Source organism: Gorilla gorilla, chromosome 3, assembly GCF_029281585.2.
Source record: "Gorilla gorilla gorilla isolate KB3781 chromosome 3, NHGRI_mGorGor1-v2.1_pri, whole genome shotgun sequence".
NCBI lineage: Eukaryota > Metazoa > Chordata > Mammalia > Primates > Hominidae > Gorilla > Gorilla gorilla.
The window spans coordinates 161,216,085-161,235,443 of NC_073227.2; the positions used below are offsets into that span (position 1 = coordinate 161,216,085).

Consider the following 19,359-nt stretch of genomic DNA (forward strand, 5'->3'; position numbering starts at 1 on the left):
ATTTAAAAAATCAGGTTTTGTTTTTGTTTTGAGTTGTAGGAGTTCCTACAAATTCTGGATACCGACCCCTTATCAAATATATGATTGGCAAATATTTTCTCCCATTGCATAGGTTTTTCATTTTGTTGTGTTCTTTGATGCACAGAACTTTTTAATTTTGAGTTTTCCAATTTATATATATTTTCTTTTGTTGTCTGTGCTTTTGGTGTCATATAAAAATTACTGGCAAATTCAATGTCATGAAGCTTTCCATGTTTTCTTTTAACAGTTTTATAGTTTTCTTATGTTTAAGTCTTCAATCCATTTCGAGTTAATTTTTGTCTATGATTTAAGGTAAGGTTACAACCTCATTCTTCTGCATGCGGATAGCCAGTTTCCCCAATATCATCTCATGAGAAGACTGTCCTTTCTCACAAAATGGTCTTGGAACTTTTATAAAAAAACATTTGAACATGTATGTGGGAATTTATTACTAGGCTCTTTATTGTATCCCATTGATATATATGTCTGTCTTTATGCCAGTCTCACACTGATTTGATTACTATAGCTTTGTAATAAGTTTTGAAACAGAGATGTGAGATTTCCAAACTTATTCTTTCCCAAGATTGTTCTGGCTATTTGGGGTCCCTTGAGATTCTATATGAATTTTACTATTCTTGCAAAAAGTGCTATTAGGATTATGATAGGGATTGCACTGAATCTGTAGATTACTTTGGGTTGTGTTTCCATCTTATTAAGTCTTCCAATCCCAATGAACACAATGTCTTTCCATTGATTAATATTTGTTTCTTAATTTCTTTCAGTAGCATTTCATAATTTTTCATGTACAAGTATTTTACTTCCTTGATTTATTCCTAAGTATTTTATTCTTTTTTATGTTGTTATAAATGGAATTGTTTTCTTAATTTCCTGTTCATTGTTAGTATACAGAAGTGCAACTAATTTTTGTGTGCTAGTTTTCTTACCCTGCAACTTTAGTGAATTCATTTGTTTGTTTTTTGAGATGGGATCTCACTCTGTTACCCAGGCTGGAGTGCAGTGGCACCATCATGGCCCACTGCAGCCTTGAACTCCTGGACTCAGGTGATCCTCCACTTCAGCCTCTCGAGTAGCTGGGACTACAGGCAAGCATCACCATGCCCAGCTAATGTTCTGTATTTTTCTGTAGAGATGGTTTTTGCCATATTGCGCAGGCTGGTCTTAAACTCCTAGACTCAACTGATCTGGCTACCTTGGCCTCCAAAATTGCTGGGACTACAGGCATGAGCCACCATGCCTGGCCTTCATTTATTATTTCTAACAGATTTTTGTATTGTGTTCGTGAAATCTTTAGGGTTTTGTACATACATATAAGATCATGTTATCTGCTGAGATAATTTTACTTCTTCCTTTTCAATTTGAATGTCTTTTTTCTTTCTTTTTCTTCCCTAATTTCTCTGGCTCGGGAGAAGTGGAAAAAGCAGGCATCCTTGTCTTATTCTAGATCTTAAAGGAAAAGCTTTCAGTCTTTCACGATTTAGTCTGATGTTAACTGTGGGCTTTTCATATAAGGCCTTTACTATGTTGAGGTGATTTCCTTCTATTCCTAGTGTACTGAGTGTTTTTCATTATGAAAGAGTGTTGAATCATGTCAAATGCTTTTTCTGCATGAATAAAGATGATCATGTGTTCTCCCCTCCCTACATTGTAAATGTGGCATGGTACACTGATTTTCTTATGTTGAATCATCCTTGAATTTTAGGAATAAATCCAACATGGTCATAGTATATAACTCTTTTAACATGCAGCTGAATTTTGTTGTCAAGTATTTTGTTAAGAATTTCTGCATCAATAATCATCTGGAATATTGCTCTGTAGTTTTCTTGTAGTGTCTTTGGCTTTGATAACAGGGTTATGCTGGCTTCATAGAATGAATCTGGAAGTGTTTACTCCTCTTCAATATTTTGGAAGAATTTGAGGAGGACTGGTGTTAATTCTTTCAATGTTTGGTAGAACTCACCAGTGAAGCCACCTAGTCCCGGGCTTTTATCTGCTGGGAAGTTTTTGTTTACTGATTCAATCTCCTTACCAGTTATAGGTCGGTTCAGATTTTCTACTTCTTCATGATTAATCTTGATAGGGTGTGTGTTTCTAAGAATGTATCCATTTAATCTAGGTTATCCAATTTGTTGCCATACAATCCTTCAGCGTATTCTCTTATAATCCCTCTTATTTCTGTAGAATCAGATGTAATGTCCTTTCATTGCCAATTTTAGTTATTTGAGTCTTCTCTCATTTTTCTTAATCTAACTAAAGGTTTGTTAATTTTTTTGTTGACCTTTTCGAAGAATTAACTCTTGATTTCACTTGTTTCCTCTCTTGTTTTTCTATTTTCTATTTCGTTTCTCTCTGCTCTAATCTTTATTATTTCCCTCTTTCTTCCAACTTTTGGGTTTCATTTGCTCTTTTTCTAGTTCCTCAAGGTGTAAGTTAGGTTGTTAACTTGAGATCTTTTGTTTTTCATGTAAGTGTTTAAAGCTATAAATTTCCCTTTTAACACTGCTTTCACTGTATCCCATAAGTTTTGGTATCTTTTGTTCTCCTTTTCATTTGTCTCAAGATGTTTTTCTAACTTTTCTTGAGACTTATTTGGCTCATTGTTCAAGAGTGTGCTGTTTAATTTCCACATATTTGTGAATTTTTCTTGTTTTCCTTCTACTATTGATTTCTAGTTTCTTTCCTTTGTGTTCAGAAAACTTACTTTGTATGATTTCAATCTTTTAAAATTCATTAAGACTTGTTTTGTGGTCTAATATGGTCTATCCTGGAGAATGTTCTATGTGCAGTTAAGAAAAATGTGTGTTCTGCTATTGTTGGGTACAGTGTTGTCCATATGTTTATTATGTTTAGTTGGCTTGTGGTGTTATCTATTTCTTTATTGATCTGTATGGTTGTTTTAAGTTATATAATTTTAGTACAGCAAGAATTTGTTTATATGGTATAGGGTAGAACATTTAGTGCTAATGTCACCCTCTTCCCTCCTTATAAATTAAAAGGTAGCATGCCCAGGGTTCCAAGCTTCTTATGTATTCCTCACTCCATGAGGCTTGCTGAGATCACTAAATATCAGTTGTGACTTCATAAGAAGGGACGCACTGAAGAACTGCATCCTTCTGCACCAACACGTATCTTTGATCTCATGTATGTTCTCTGCACTGCTTCTGTGGTAGTTCAATAACAAATTGAAGCACAAGTAACTTTATCCATGAATGAGATACCATTCTTCCCAATCTTTGAAATCTAGATCAAGTAGTCTGGTCTACTTTAAATAATTACACCAATATCTCCTAAAAACCCTACTGGATCTCCACTACCACCCCCAAATTACAAATTATAAAGTGCAGCTCATGTACTGGTATTGAAGTAATGCTCACTGTCACATCAAAGGTAAGTAAGGCACACACAAAAAAGACAATCACAGTATATGCAATATGTGTTGTAAAGTGTGGGAGAAGTTGCTGGCTGATCACAAGGGTAATTTCCTTGGCACTAGATGTGACCATTACCTGGTTCCAGCCAACAGAATGTAAATAGAAGACCTGTATGCCATTGTCAGCCCTTGCCCATAAAAACTTCCTATAATTATGAATTATAATTCTTTATGATCTTTCCCCTTCTGGTTTGATGCAAGCAATTTTGAAGGTCATGGTTGAAAATGGCAAAATTCCAAGGTAGAAAGTTGCAGAATCCCTGAATCATTACTTGGAGGAGAGTCATTTTATTAGTCAGAGTTCATCAGAGAAGCAGAATCAATAGGGTGTGTGTGTGTGTGTGTGTGTGTACATACAGGCATACCTCATTTTACTGCACGTTGATTTATTGCATTTTTCACAAATTGAAGGTTTCTGGCAACACTGCATTGAACAAGTCTACAGCTGACATTTTTCCAACACTATAGTCACTTTCTGTTTCTGTGACACATTTTTGTAATTCTTTTTTTTTTTTTTTTTTTTTTTTTGAGATGGAGTCTTGCTCTGTCACCCAGGCTGGAGTGCAGTGGCACAATCTCGGCTCACTGCAACCTCTGCCTCCTTGGTTCAAGAGATTCTCCTGTCTCAGCCTCCCGAGTAGCTGGGATTATAGGCGCGCGCCACTATGCCCGGCTAATTTTTGTATTTTTAGTAGAGACGGGGTTTCACCATATTGGTCAGGCTGGTCTCCAACTCCTAACCTCAGGTGATCCGCCCGCCTCGGCCTCCCAAAGTGCTGGGATTACAAGCGTGAGCCACCGCGCCGGGCCTTCTTTCACTCTCAACACACCTATTTAACACACTTCTCGTACATGCTATTTCTTATAACTGCGATGCCTTTCTGCTGTTATTCAGTTTTAATGGCTGACTGAGGATCAGACCAACACTGGTATATTCCAGAAGTGGTGTTTGACAATCACCTATTACTTAAAGTTTTAGTTGTCATGTGGCTTCAGGAATGCAATGTAGAATGATATAATAAAAAGTACACCAAACATGGCACCATCGCACCAAGTTTCTAGTTTTATTATTAAAAAGACAAGTGATAAAAACTGCTCTGGGCCTGTTTTCTCATTTTTGACGTGAACTAGACAATCCAAAGATTCTTTAAAGTTCATAATTCTAGTTTTCTATTTAAAAACACCAATATTTATTAGGTACTTAAAAAGTACTACAGCTAACTTACAACACTTCAATTTCTACAGATGTATCAACATACTTACATCATTTACACACAATAATTAACCTTATCAACTAGCTAAGACAGAGAGTACAGAATATCTTGTTCTGAGGATTTGGAGATGAGATCTAAATGTTACTGGAAGATCAAACCAATAAGACGTGAAGGCAAAACTCCAAACTGAAAACAGGTCAAACTTACAATGACCCAAAGGAGGGCTACCTCGAGTGATGTCGACGTTTGTAAAGCAAGCAAAATCATCAGATGAGATCGGGATTTTGCCTGCTTTTAAGCAACAAAAAGTTTATACGTTAATGAACTCTTTTCTACTTTGAGACTTCTTCCGTGGCCACGTTATTTACCTTTTCTCTCCCAGTCCTGAGCTTTGGTTGCCATTTGCTTTTAACTCCCAAGCAAACACCTCCTCTTTGTTGCTTGGGCAGATGCTATAAATAAAATCAGCGAAAGTGTCTGATTGATGGTAAACAGGCCTGGGGCGATAATGAGTCTAGTAATTAGGGCCTCTCTGGATTCAACCCAGCCCTTTCGCCCGCCCCCCGGCGGCGCACACTGGGCTCTGCGCGGGTATCGAGGGAGCGGCCAACAGTCCCTGGCCCCACCGCCGTGAAGTGGGGTCCCTTCGCTTCCACATAGGTGGAGACTGAGACAGCCGAGCCTATTTTGATCTCGTTTGGGTTACTGTAAGGAGCAGTCAGCAGAGTGAGCAGCGCCCAGACGCGCCCCGGGCCCCCTCTACAACCCTTGGGAGAGCGCCCCGGGGCTCAAGCGTGGAACGGGGCTGCAATGGCAACCGCTGGAATAACGGCCTCCGCTCCCGGTGGCTCCTCAAGCCCGCAGGGGAGGCCGGCCGGGCTAGGCACCTAGCTGTCCCCGTGCTCGTCCGCCCCAGCCCGGGCGCAGCAGGTGGATGCGGCGGTGCTGGAGACACAAAGGGTCCCAGGTGGCACCACCTCCTGCGTCCACCCACGGGGCCGCCAGAGCCCAGTCAAGACCCTAGCTCGCTGCAGCCCCATCGCCAGACTCAACATCCACCCTCACTTGGCCCCGACCAGTTCAGCCCTCTGGCGGCAAAGTAACGGGGTGCCTGGGGGAAGCAGCAACGACTCCGCTTCCTCACCCCAATCTGCGCGCAAAGGGCAGCGGGACAGCGGGAACGCGGCCTGCTGCTCACGCACCTCTCTTGCGGCCTGTTTTCGGCAGTGACAGCTCAGATGTCCAAGTCGTTGCCACTTGGTCCCCGCGTCTCTTCAGACCAGTCCCGCCGGCGGCCGCGCAGCAGCGACTACTAACCGCGCGTGCGCGTGCGGTGGCTGGCCGGAGGCGGTGGCTGCCCGAGGTGTGTGCTGCGCGCTCCTGCTCCGAGAGGCTCAACCGCCTCCAGGGGGAGCCGCACATGGAGCCTGTGCCGCCGCCGGCCGGTTGTGGTGTGGACCCCGCTCCAGGGTTAGCCCAGGAGGAATTCCGCCTGCAAGTCCGAAGACTTTTCCTCCTCTGAGCTCCCGCCCTCTCTGCAGACCGTGCTACCTCCTGTTGCGCAATGATTGGGTCCTGAATTTTATGTAAATCATATTTATGAACAACGTCCAGTAATAAGTGCAGCAAGATTAGGGCTCTAGGCTTTCTCCAGAGTTCTAGATGTTAACAGATCTGCGGTCATGGTGATTAATAAGGAGCTTTCCTGTCCGGTGTGTGTATATGACAAATACAGATACGTTAAGTGTTAATAAATACATTGTATATAAAACAATATGTTCTTTTTCTCTCGAACAACACTATTAATAAGAGCTGCTAACATTTATTGTGTTCATTGTGCTCTAAGGGGCTTACATTCATTGTTTAACCTTCGTGGCAACCCAGGTGATGAAACTGATGGCAACTTGCTCGAAGTTACACAACATGTAAACAGTGGAAACAGGATGTAAATCAGGCCTGTCTCTCTCAGAGCCTGTAGTTTCAAACACATTGAAATAAAACTTAGCATAAACGTAGTTTATGCTATGATTATGCAATCACAAGCTGCTTTGCCTTTTATATATTGGATCAATATTAATTTTACTACTTAATATTTTATAGTAAATCTTGACTTTGAATTTGGTATAACAATTTAATTTTATTGGAAGATTAATTAACAACATTTAATTGACTTGTGAGTCTAACACCCTTGTTGAAGAGTTTCAATCTTAAGGGTTTGGTGGCATTCCGTGCACAACGTATCATTATTGGCTAGGGGTCAAGATCACTGAGTTTTCTCACTTGCTTCACTAATTAAGATTAGCGTTTCTAAACTTTTGACTTTGTCACCTCTGGGAGAGTGTTTGGATAGTGTTAAAATTTACTGGTTAAAAAGACATTTTGTTTGAGATACTTTGTAACAATATTATCCCCTTTATTTCTTTCTTCCATCCTTCTGACTTCTATTATTCAACATACTTCTGTGGCCCATAACAAATACACTTGAACTGCTAGAGAGGAATTTTTTAAAGGATCCATTCAAAGTTTGCAGTGAGGAAGCTGAAAACTAAAAATGTAAGAATAGTGAATTTTTGCAAGATTTAGTAGTAACTTCTTGGTCACATAGTACTCAAAACCTTGAGAACATTTTTTTACTCTTTGGCTGCTACATTCACTGCTTCCATAAATTAAACTCTAACTCCATAAAATCATCTAAAAGAGGTCCTCACCCCCTTCAGTACCTGTGCCATTTCTCTAGTTTAGATTCTCACTACTTTAGAAACTGTTGTTCAGAGTTACCTAACTAGTTGCCCCCATTCAGAGCCTCCCACCTACACTTCGTAGTTTAATCCTCAGCTCATTCAGTAGTTTCCAATGACCCTTCATTACCCACAGCATGAAATCTAATCTCTAACCTTGAAATTTAAGGCCTTAACATATCTCCAAAATTATTTGCCACTTATTGAAAGGATGATTGAATATAATATTTATAATTTGTTTAATAGGCAACTTTTCATCAGAATAATACAGCGTGATAATGTCAGAGGAGAAAGAATAATCTGAAAATAAGACCGGGGTATGGCTTTTGAGAGTGATGTAGTGTTTAATAATACAAGCGGAGGAGTCCCATAAGGTAATGCTGAATGGTAGAGTCGTGAAGTGTTCTGACACATCAAAATTGAAGAGAGATTTGGGAAGAGACCAAGGCAATGTAATCAAGATTGGAGGGACTAGAGTAATCAGAAATCTAGAAAAACATAAAAAGCAGGAAAGGTGACGTGGCATGGTGGCTCATGCATGTAATCCCAGCTCTTTGAGAGGCTGAGGCAGGTAGATCGCTAGAGCCGAGCTGCCTGAGACCAGCCTGGGCAACATGATGAAACCCCATCTCTACAAAAAAATACAAAAAAATTAACTGGGCATGGTGGTGCATGCCTGTAGTCCTAGCTACCTGGGAAGCTGAGGTGGGAGGAAGCTGAGGTGGGATGAGCCCAGGAGGCAGAGGTTGCAGTGAGCCCAGATAGTGCCACTGCACTCCAGCTTGGATGGCAGAGTGAGACATTGTGTCAAAAAAAAAAAAAAAAAGCAGAAAGGTTCATGCTGCTTGATGGAACAGAGTGATGTCCTGTTGGAAGCCTGTTTTGTAATCAAAATCAGAGCTGTGTTTTATTAATGGTCTACTATGTGCAAGTTGCTATATGCAATTGACCCACAGGTATCATCCTTATTTTACTTATGAGGAAATAGACCCAGATCAGTTACATAACTTATTCACACAGATCTTAAGATGCAGAGTGAGGATTCAAAGCCTGTGCTCTTTCCACAACACCTTGCCACTTGAAAAATGCAGAATATAGGAAATGCCTCGATTATCAGGATTAAAGAGCTATGCAGAATGAAGTTTTAACTCAAATACAATGAGTGGACTCAGAACCTAGATAATTCAAATAATACTTTAAAAATGTTTGTATATTTTCATATGTTTAGGAATGTGCTTTTTAATGGTGCAGAAAATAGAGAAAAGGAAACAAGTATTCCACAAGTATTTCCAGTGGGTTGACTTTTATTTTCAAGATGTATAATTATGTCTATGGCAGAAAATGATCTTTTCTTTCTTATATTTATACTTATTTTCTGAGGTTTTTTTCCTTATTACTTTAACAAAAATATCAAACAATAGTAAACAATAGTAATGACAATAGGCATCATTGTTTTTCCCAGAATTCGTCTGGTTAAACTATATAGTTGGCAGAATGAGCCCATGCTGAGTTTTTTTCTTGTGTCTCAAGATAACCCCCCTCAGAAACACTACCCGACTTTAGGATTTATAGAATGATATACAGCTATAGTTATCAAAGAGTTATCAAAGAGTATTAGTATCAAGGCAGACAAATCAATGGAACAGAATAGATTCTATATAGACTTACATGTGTATGTATTATGGCCTGGACATGGTTGGTTTGTCCCAACCAAAACTCATGTTGAAATTTGGTCCCCAGTGTGGCAGTGCTGGAAAGTGGGGCCTAATGGCAAGTATTTGGGTCATGAAGGTCCTGTCCTCGTAGGTGGCTTGATGCCATTGCAGTAGTGAGTGAGTTCTTACTCTGACGAGACTGGATTCATTCCCATGAGAATGGGTTGTTATAAAGCTGGATGCCCCTCAGGTTTTCCCTCTTTGCATGAGTCTGCTTCCCCTTTGACCTTCTCTGCCATCTTTTGGCCTAGCACAAAAGCCTCACCACAAGCCAGAGCCATGTTCTTGAACTTCCCAGCTAGCCAAACTGTGAGTTAAATAAATCTCTTTTCTTTATAAATTACCCAGTCCCAGGTGTTCTGTTATAGCAACACAAAACAGAATAAGACAGTGTGGGGAACTGGTTTTCAACATAGGTACACATGCAGTTGGTAGAGAAAGCCTAGTCTTTTCAACAAATTGTGGTGGTACAATTGAATATTCACATGTAATAAGTACATTTTTCAATCCATACCACACAGCATATGTAAAAAAAGAGACTGGCAGCATTTTGCCCCGTCTTAGATATTTGTGGAACTTTGAACTTGAGGGAGATGATTTAGGATATATGGTGTAAAAAATTTCTAAGCAGCAAAGCACTCAAGAGGTGACTTGGGTGCTATTAGAGGCACTCAGTTTTAAAAGGGAAACAGAAGATAAAAGTTTTGAAAATTTGCAGCCTGACAATGTGATAGAAATGAAAATCTCCACTCCAGAAATTTTCATAAGTAACAAGAAGCCAAACGTTAATCCACAAGACAATGGGAAAATGTCAGAGGTCTTCATGTCAGCCCCTCCCATCACAGGTCCAGAGACCTAGGAGGAAAAGACAGTTTTGTGGGCTGGGCCCAGGGCTCCTCTGCTCTGTGCAGCCTAGGGACTTGGTACTCTGTGTTCCAGCTGCTCCTGCCATGGCTAAAAGGGGTCAACGTACAGCTCAGGCTGCTGCTTCAGAGGTTGGAAGCCCCAAGCCTTGGCAGCTTCCAGGTGGTGAGCCTGTGTGTACACAGAAGTTGAGAATTAAGGTTTAGGAACCTCTACCTAGATTTCATAGGATGTATGGAAACGCCTGGATGCCCAGGCAGAAGTTTGCTGCAGGGGCGGGGGTCTCATGGAGAAGCTCTGCTAGGGCAGTGCCAAAGGGAAATGTGGGGTCAGAGCCCCCCACACAGAGTCCTTGTGGGGCACCACCTAGTGGAACTGTCAGAAGAGGGCCACCATCCTCCAGACCCCAGAATGGTAGATCCACTGACAGCTTGCGCTGTGCACCAGGAAAAGCTGCAGACACTCAACACCAGCCTGTGAAAGCAACCGGGAGAGAGGCTATACTCTGCAAAGCCACAGGGGTGCAGCTGCCCAAGACCATGGGAACCTACCTCTTGCATCAGCGTGACCTGGATGTGAGACATGGAGTCAAAGGAGAGCTTTAAGATTTGACTGCCCTGCTGGATTTCAGACTTGCATGGGGCTTGTAGCCCCTTTGTTTTGGCCAATTTCTCCCATTTGTAGCGGCTGTATTTACCCAATGCCTGTACCCCCATTGTATCTAGGAAGTAACTAACTTGCTTTTGATTTTACAGGCTTATAGGTGGAAGGGACTTGGCTTGTCTCAGATGAGACTTTGGACTGCAGACTTTTGAGTTAAATGTTGAAATGAGTTAAGACTTTGAGGGACTATTGGAAAGGGATGATTGGTTTTGAAATGTGAGGACATGAGATTTTGGAGGGGACGGGGTGGAATGATATGGTTTGGCTGTGTCCCCATCTAAATCTCATCTTGAATTGTAACTCCCAGAATTCCCAAGTCTCATGGGAGGAACCTGGTGGAAGATTAATTGAATCATGGGAGTGGGTCTTTCCCATGCTGTTCTTGTGATAGTGAATAACTCTCATGAGATCTGATGGTTTAAAAAAAACAGGAGTTTTCCTGCACAAGCTCTCTTCTCTTGTCTGCCACCATGTGAGGTGTGACTTTAACCTTCTGCCATGATTTTGAGATCTCTCCAGCGATGTGGAACTGTAAGTCCATTAAACCTCTTTCTATTGTAAATTGCCCAGTCTTAGGTATGTCTTTATCAGCAGCATGAAAATGGACTAATAAATATATAAATCAGTGGGGCCATCTGGCTCTACATTTGGGGTGGAAAGATTTAGAGTTGGATTTTCTACCATTACACACACACACACACACACACACACACACACACACACTATTTTAATGGAAATAGAGACCTAAACTTTAAAAATTATAGAAGTTTTATAATATAATATATGGGACTATATGCTTGATGTGGGTAGGTAGGTTGTTTTAAACAATATAAAAAGTGCAAAAGTCATAAAAGAAATTATTAATATATTTGGCTATTTCAAAGTTGAAAATTTTGTATGTCAAAAGACAATACAAAATAAGTTTAAGACAAAAGACTTTCTGAGAAAAGTAATTTTAGCATATATGACAAACTATTAATATTTAGTTTAGGAGTTTAATTAGGTTCCTGTATGTGTTTTAAGAACCTCATATTTAAATGAAGAAGAAGAAGGCAAATATCTCATTAAAAAAATCAGGATTGGGAGGCCGAGTGGAAATAAACACTCTCATACACTGCTTGTGGGAATAAAAAACGACACGATTCCATGTACCTACAAGACATCCCAGCCATTCCACTCCTAGTTATTCAAGAGACTTGAATAACTCTGTATTAGGCCTTTTTTGCCCTCATCAGGAGCTGAGCAGATGTATGTGCCACGTGGTTATGAGAAGAATGTATATCTTGTTTTGGGGCAGAGAGTATACATTCTTAACAACCATGAGCCAATTAAACCTCTGAACTTTCTGAGGCCTTTTTTGCATTACTATAAGGGAATATCTAAGACTGGGTAATTTATAAAGAAAAGTTTAATAGGACATAAGTTGAATTTTTTTCAAAGGCTTCTTAAGCATCTGTGGAGGTAACCGTGTGATTTTTCTTAGTCCTATTAGTATTGTGCACTGTAATAGTAGGTTTCCTAACAGAATGCTAACAGGTTCTTGCATTCTTTGTATAAATATCAAGTCATGGTTGTGGTGTTTTTTTTTTGAATGTTGCTTGGGAATCTATTTCTAAATTGTATTTCAGATTTTCGCATCAATTGTCATAAATGATATTGCTCTATACTTTTCTTTTTTTTTTGCTGCCATTACCAGGATTAGGTGCTGATGTTATATTTATATCATTAAAATAATTTAAAAATTTTCTTTATTTGCCATGCTTTGAAACAATTTAAAAATATTGGGACTATTTGGTCTCTAAAAGTTGGGTTGAATTTCCCTGTGCAGATGACTATCTGGGTCTGTTGTCTCTTTGTGATCATTTGTTTTTTCTTGATAACTTTCTCTATTTCTTCTATGAAAATTGGTTAGTTTAAGCTTTCTGTCTCTACTGGCATTAATTTTGGTAAACTGTTTTCTAAGAAATTATACATTTTATCTGGGTTTATAGAAAGAAGACTAATATCAGCACAACAAAAATCTGTCAGCTTATATAAATTTTCTGATAATTCATTACCAGAGTTACCATTAAAATGAACACAGTGTCTAAAAATGTAAGCCAAGGCTGTTTTTTAAAAAAGGAAACACAAGGAGATGTGTTCCCATGGGAATGCCTGCCCAGATTTATCTTGGTAAATTTGTTCACAATTGTCACAAACCTACTACAGGGTGAAAGGTCTATGCAAGAGTACACAATTAACCCTGAGACATTTTTACACACCTATGTTAGTAGAGGGTGTCTCTTTCTCCTCTACCCAAGAGTGGAGCCACATTGACTATTGCTATTAATTACTAATTATTAGTAGTAATATTTCTACATTGCTATTTACTTCATATAGTCAATAATAAATAATGCAGGTGTTCGTGGCTTTCTTATCTCAATACTTGAGAGATAAATTTTGGCAATAGAGATAATTTTACTTATGTCTCTAATGTTTGCAGAGCTTCTATTTGCTTCAAAAGTAGCTTTATGAAAAAAGATTTCAGGAGAATCTGGTTTCTACAAACTTATCTGTTATACATCATCATTTGTCTTCATGTAGGTTTGAAGAAGAGTGATTTTAATAAAGCAAAATCAGCATAAATGCTATAAAACAAATGCCCAAACCAACCAATGAAGCACTATTTGCTCTGCTCTACTCCAGATTAAGTGTCTGGGGTTCTCCAAATCTCCCCTTCCTCATGTATCTCAGACCAAAGGCCATGGATGGTAAATGGGATCCTCTAAGCATCCACATTTGCAAGCAGCAGGGGTGAGGACGGAAGTTAGGGGCATCTCCTTTGGCTACATTAGAAACATTTTCTAGAAATACTTTGTGCTGGCCACCCACTCTTAATCAAGAATGATTTCTTTAAGGACAATGGTAATTGGGTTGGACTTTTAAGGCTGTCTTTAACTCTCTTCCCCCTTTTTTCTTCTAGCATCTTTCACTCTCACTGTATCTCAGTCAGGGTTCAAATGCCTCTTTCTGAGCACCGCAGCAGCATTCCCTTGGAATCATCTCAGCTTTCTCTTGACATTCAGCAGAATGTTGGATAGGCTCTTTTAGTATTTATCCTAGCTTATGGTCCTAATCATTTAGGTATTTTGTTCTAGTCTTCAATGGTAGGATAAGAAGTCCAAGTAAGCACCTTTTCAAGGAATGTTGCTATCTTTTCAAGAAATACTGTTCCTAGACTTAGTTGTAATTCTTCATATTATCCGGGACTATGCTTTGGCAGATTTAATTTCCAAAGTTCAAAATTTAAGTCAAATTTAAAATCTTTTTAACATACATACAATACCTTATTTTCTTCTCAAAGGTGAGAATGAAATGGACACACAGAAATAGTTCATCTTTCATATTATCTTTATAAATTGGTATTTGATACAGTTCATACTGAGGCGAATGTGTGAGATCTTGGCACTCAAGAATAAGGCAACAATGTGAAATGAAGAATTTCACAATATTTGATTAAAGGATAACAAATAAATATCACTTATTATTGCTCAAAATAAGTAATACCTTACAGAATAACATCAAGAAGAAAAATAGATTTTAATGGGCCCCTGTAAGAAACTGATGGATCAAGCATATAGAAATTAGTAAGGAGTGAAAAGTTTTCAACAACCAAATTAGAAAGCCTGATATAAGAGAATCTTGCACCCAATAGATAGGAATACTTTTAAGAGATATTTTTAAAGCACAAAACCAACACTTTTAAAAACAAATGAATATAACATATTTAAAAGGGAGTATACAGAAACTATACATTCTTTCCAAAGTCATATGGAACACAAGGATTCACAACAATTCTCAAAATTTTATCACACAGGTAAAGTTCTATAACCACTATGCAAGTAATTTAGAAATTAACAATAAAAGATGGAGAAAACCAATATATTTGGGGGAAAAAAAACTCCCAAATAATCTGTGTGTTAAGAAGGCAATGATGAGAGAAACTATGAAATCTTTAGAACTAAATGACTATAAGAATACATACATATCAAGATGTTTGATAATCGGTTCAAATGGCACATAGGGATAAGTTTATAGTTTTAAATGCATCTATTAAAAGACAAGAAGACATTGTGGCACTGTCAGATCCAGGCTTGTTTAAATTTGTGCTTTCTATTTCTTTAGGTGTCTTAACAAAATGGATAACGGCATATACCAATTCACCCCAAACTTCTCCCTGACAATAGCAAGCTTTCGAACTTTTAACTGTTTATTGAGATTATGTGATGGTCTCACTATCGAAGTCAATAAAGTATGGTTCTTAATTTAAAAAAAACTTCCTTGCCTTTAGTATTTTTAAATTAAATTGTAATAGGGTAAAAACAATATAAATCAATGTTCTACCTTGTCTTGACATAAGAAGTCATTTAGTACTTTCAAGTCTACTAGTTTATTCATTGTTTACTTATCTGCTAGATAATTATGTATTTTCATTACTACAATTTCTGAAACATGCCATTAGATATCAAGGTTATCTGAGGTTCCAGGTATTATGGAGTTTCTTCTTATTTATCTTCATATTTTCTGAAATGAAAATAAAAAACGTTAACATCTAGAAATAATATATTAATTCATAAAGATGAAATTATTTTCATAGCAATTTCTTAATCATATTATTTCCTTATTGTATCCTCTTTGATACCACCCACTCTTTCTATATAGAGAAGGTAACTTTATGTTGGGAGAAGATAAGATTCTCAAGATGTATTAGACAATGCCAATTTTAACACTCTTATGTTGTTAAAATGATTGAAAGCAGATTTCCATCTGTGGGATTCTGGGGAAATCTTTATAGTCAGATTATCATTACAGCCAACAAAACATTGTAGGTAATATATAAATAGTTTAAAACATTTATTTTATTTGATTTTTATAACAAAACTATAGTAAAGGTTTAGGGTAATTTAAAGTGAAAACACAATAATCCTTTAATAATAATATATGAGAGAAAGCCAGAGATTAAATTTAAAATGAGGACTGAAGAAATTCTGCTTTTAATATAAGATTATATGGATACTACATATCATATGAAATGAGTTTTGAATTTCTTGTTAGTCAAAGGGGAAAAAACCCCACACAAAACCAAATAAATCATGACAGTTTTTTGAGAAATATCTTTTCCCAGCATCAAATTCTAAAAGAGAATTGTTGCATGTATTTTCACATAAAAGAGAATCATAAAACTTTAAATAACAGTTTTGAAGAAAATGCAAAAATGTTATACAGTACTAATATATCATCCTTTAATAAAAGTCAAGGGCATGACCTTAAGTAATAATGCAGTTAAAGTATTTTTTTTAAAAAAGCTTTTATTTTAGGCTCAGGGGTACATGTGTAGGTTTGTTATATAGGTAAATTTGTGTCACGGGGGTTTGGTGTACAGCTTATTTTGCTACCCAGGTACTAAGCATAGTACCCGATAGTTATTTTTCCTGATCCTTTCCTTCCTCCTACCATCCTCCCTCAAGTAAGCCCCAGTATCTGTCATTCACCTCTATGTGTCTATGGGTTCTCATCATTTAGCTCCTACTTATAGGTGAGAACATGCAGTGTTTGGATTTCTGTTCCTGTGTTAGTTTACTAACAATCATGGCCTCCAGCTGCATCCATGTGCCTGCAAAGGACATGATCTCGTTCTTTTTTATGGCTGTGTAGTATTCCATGGTGTATGTGTACCACATTTTCCTTATCCAGTCTATCGCTGATAGGCATTTAGGTTGATTCTGTGTCTTTGCTATTGTGAATAGAGGAACATATGTGTGCATGTGTCTTTATGGTAGAACGATTTGTATTCCTTTGGGTATATACCCAGTAATGGGATTGTTGGGTCAAATGATAGTTCTGTTTTTAATTATTTGAGGAATTGCCACACTGCTTTCCATGATGGTTGAACTAATTTACACTCTGCCAGCACTGTATAAGTGTTCTTTTTTCTCTGCAACCTCACCAGCATCTTTCATTTTTTGCCTTTTTTTTTTTTTTGATATGGAGTTCTGCTCTTGTTGCCGAGGCTGGAGTGCAATGGTGCGATCTTGGCCCACTGCAACCTCTGCCTCCTAGGTTCAAGCAATTCTCTGGCCTTGGCCTCCCAAGTAGCTGGAATTACAGGCACGTGCCACCACGCCCAGCTAATGTTTGTATTTTTTTCAGTAGAGATGGGGTTTCACTATGTTGGCCAGGCTGGTCTCGAACTCCTGACCTCAGGTGATCCGCCCACCTCAGCCTCCCAAAGTGCTGGGATTACAGGCATGAGCCACCATGCCCAGCCCTATTTTTTGACTTTTTAATGATAGCCATTCTGACTGGTGTGAGATGGTATCTCACTGTGGTTTGGGTTTAGTTTGCATTTCTCTAATGCTTAGTGATACTGAGCATTTTTTTTCATATGCTTCTTGGCTGCATGTATGTCTTCTTTTAAAAGGCATCTGTTTGTGCCCTTTACCCACTTTTTAGTGGGGTTGTTTGTTTTTTGCTTGTAACTTTGAATTCTTTACAGATCCTGGATATTAGACTTTTATCAAATACATAGTTTTTAAAAAATATTTTCTCCCATTCTGTAGGTTGTCTGTTTACTCTGTTAATAGTTTCTTTTGCTATATAGAAGCTCTTTAGTTTAATTAGATCTATTTGTCAACTTTTGTTTTTATTGCAATTCCTTTTGGAATCTTCATCATATGATCTTTATCAGTTCCTGCGTCCAGAATGGTATTTCCTAGGTTATCTTCCAGGGTTTTTATAGTTTCAGGTTTTACATTTAAGGCTTTAATCCAACTTGAGTTGATTTTTGTATATGGTGTAAGGAAGGTGTCCAGTTTCAATCTTCTGCACTCGGCCAGCCAGTTATCCCAGCACCATTTATTGAATAGGAAGTCTTTTCCCCCATTGCTTGTTTTTGTCAGCTTTGTTGAAGATCAGATGGCTGTAGATGTGTGGCATTATTTCTGGGCTCTCTATTTTGTTCCATTGGTTTATGTGTCTGTTTTTGTACCAGTACCATTGAAAGCCTATCATGTGGTTTTTGTCTTTAGTTTTGTTTATGTGAGGAATCACATTTATTGATTTGTGTATATTGAACCAATCTTGCATGCCAGGGATAAAGCTTACTTGATTGTGGTGAATTAGCTTTTTGATGTGCTGCTGGGTTTGGTTTGCTGGTTTTTTATTACGGATTTTTGCATTGATGCTCATTGAGGATATTGGCCTGAAGTTTTTTTTGTTGTTGTTGTGTCTCTGCCAGGTTTTGGTATCAGGATGATGCTAGCCTCACAGAATGACTTAGGGAGGAGTCCCTCCTTTTCAATTTTTTGGAATAGTTTCTGTGGGAATGGTACCAGGTCTTCTTTGAACATCTAATAGAATTTGGCTGTGAGTCTGTCTGGTCCTGGGCTTTTTTGGTTCAGTAGGCTATTTATTACTGATTCAATTTTGGAGTTTGTTGTTGGTCTATTCAGGGATTCACTTTCTTCCTGGTTCAGTCTTCAGAGGGTGTATGTATCCAGGAATTTACCACTTCCTCTAGATTTTCTAGTTTGTGTGCATAGAGGTGTTCATAACAGTCTCTTATGGGTATTTGTATTTCTGTAGAGTCAGTGGCAATGTCTCCTTTGTCATTTCTAATTGTGTTTATTTGAATATTTTCTCTTTTCTTCATTATTACAATTAAGCTAGTGGTCCATATGTCTTATTAATTTCTTTGAAGAACAAACTCCTGGATTCATTGATCTTTTGAATGGTTTTTCGTGTCTCAGTCTCCTTCAGTTCAGCTCTGATTTTGGTTACTTCCTGTATTCTGCTAGGTTTGGAGCTGGTTTGCTCTTGCTTCTCTAGTTTTTTTTTTTTTTTTTAGCTGTGATGTTAGATTGTTAACTTGAGATCTTTCTAGCTTTTCGATGTGGGTATATAGTGTTATAAATTTCCCTCTTAACACTGCCTTAGCTGTGCCCCAGAAATTCTGGTATGTTTTACCTTTGCCCTCATTAGTTTCAAAGAACTTCTTAATTTCTGCCTTAATTTCATTATTTACCCAAAAGTCATTCAGGAGCAGGTTGTTTAATTTCCATGTAATTGTATGGTTTTGAGCAATTTTCTTAGTCTTCATTTCTATTTTTATTGTACTGTGGTCTGACAGCATGGTTGGTATGATTTTGAGGTTTTGTTTTGCATTTTCTGAGGATTGTTTTATGTCCAATTTTGCGGTCGATTTTAGAGTATGTGCCACGTGGTTACGAGAAGAATGTATATCTTGTTTTGGGGCAGAGAGTTCTGTAGGTATATATTATGTTCATTTGGTCGAGTGTTGAGTTTAGGTCCTAAATATCTTTTGTTAATTTTCTGCCTTGATGATCTGTGTAATACTGTCAGTGGGGTATTAAAGTCTCCACTATTATGTATGGCAGTCTACGTCTCTTTGTAGGTCTCTGAGAGCTTGCTTTATGAATCTGGGTGCTCCTGAGTTGAGTGCATATATATTTAGGATAGTTAGCTCTTCTTGTGGAATTGAACCCCTTACTATTATGTAATCCCTTCTTTGTCTTTTTTGATGTTGGTTTACAGTCTGTTTGGTCTGAAATTAGGATTGCAATCCCTGCCTTTTTTCTGATTTCCATTTGTTGGTAGGTTTTTCTCCATCCCTTTATTTTGAGCTTATAAGAGTCACT

The 19,359-nt window shown here is 38.2% G+C and overlaps 2 protein-coding genes across 5 annotated transcripts in view; both read right to left on the bottom strand.

Moving 5' to 3' along the window:
* CLGN (calmegin) overlaps positions 1-6,244 on the bottom strand; it is a 32,933-nt gene extending 26,689 nt beyond the window's left edge. Inside the window, exons 1-2 of one of the 2 annotated variants that reach the window (XM_031010068.3) lie at positions 5,886-6,217; positions 5,052-5,135 (exon numbers count right to left, since the gene is read on the bottom strand). The gene's annotated coding sequence lies outside the window, so the exon portion shown is untranslated. Of the gene's footprint in view, positions 1-5,051; positions 5,136-5,885 lie in introns of both variants that reach the window. The other variant, XM_031010067.3, reaches the window with a different exon arrangement.
* Positions 6,245-14,035: 7,791 nt separating this feature from the next.
* The window catches only part of MGAT4D (MGAT4 family member D), a 56,019-nt gene continuing 50,695 nt past the window's right edge, over positions 14,036-19,359 (bottom strand). For all 3 annotated transcript variants that reach the window (XM_019024975.4, XM_063705556.1, XM_055384726.2), the window contains exon 11: positions 14,036-15,226. In XM_019024975.4, the coding sequence (XP_018880520.3) occupies positions 15,218-15,226 (9 nt within the window). In that variant the 3' untranslated portion in view covers positions 14,036-15,217. The remainder of the gene's footprint in view (positions 15,227-19,359) is intronic.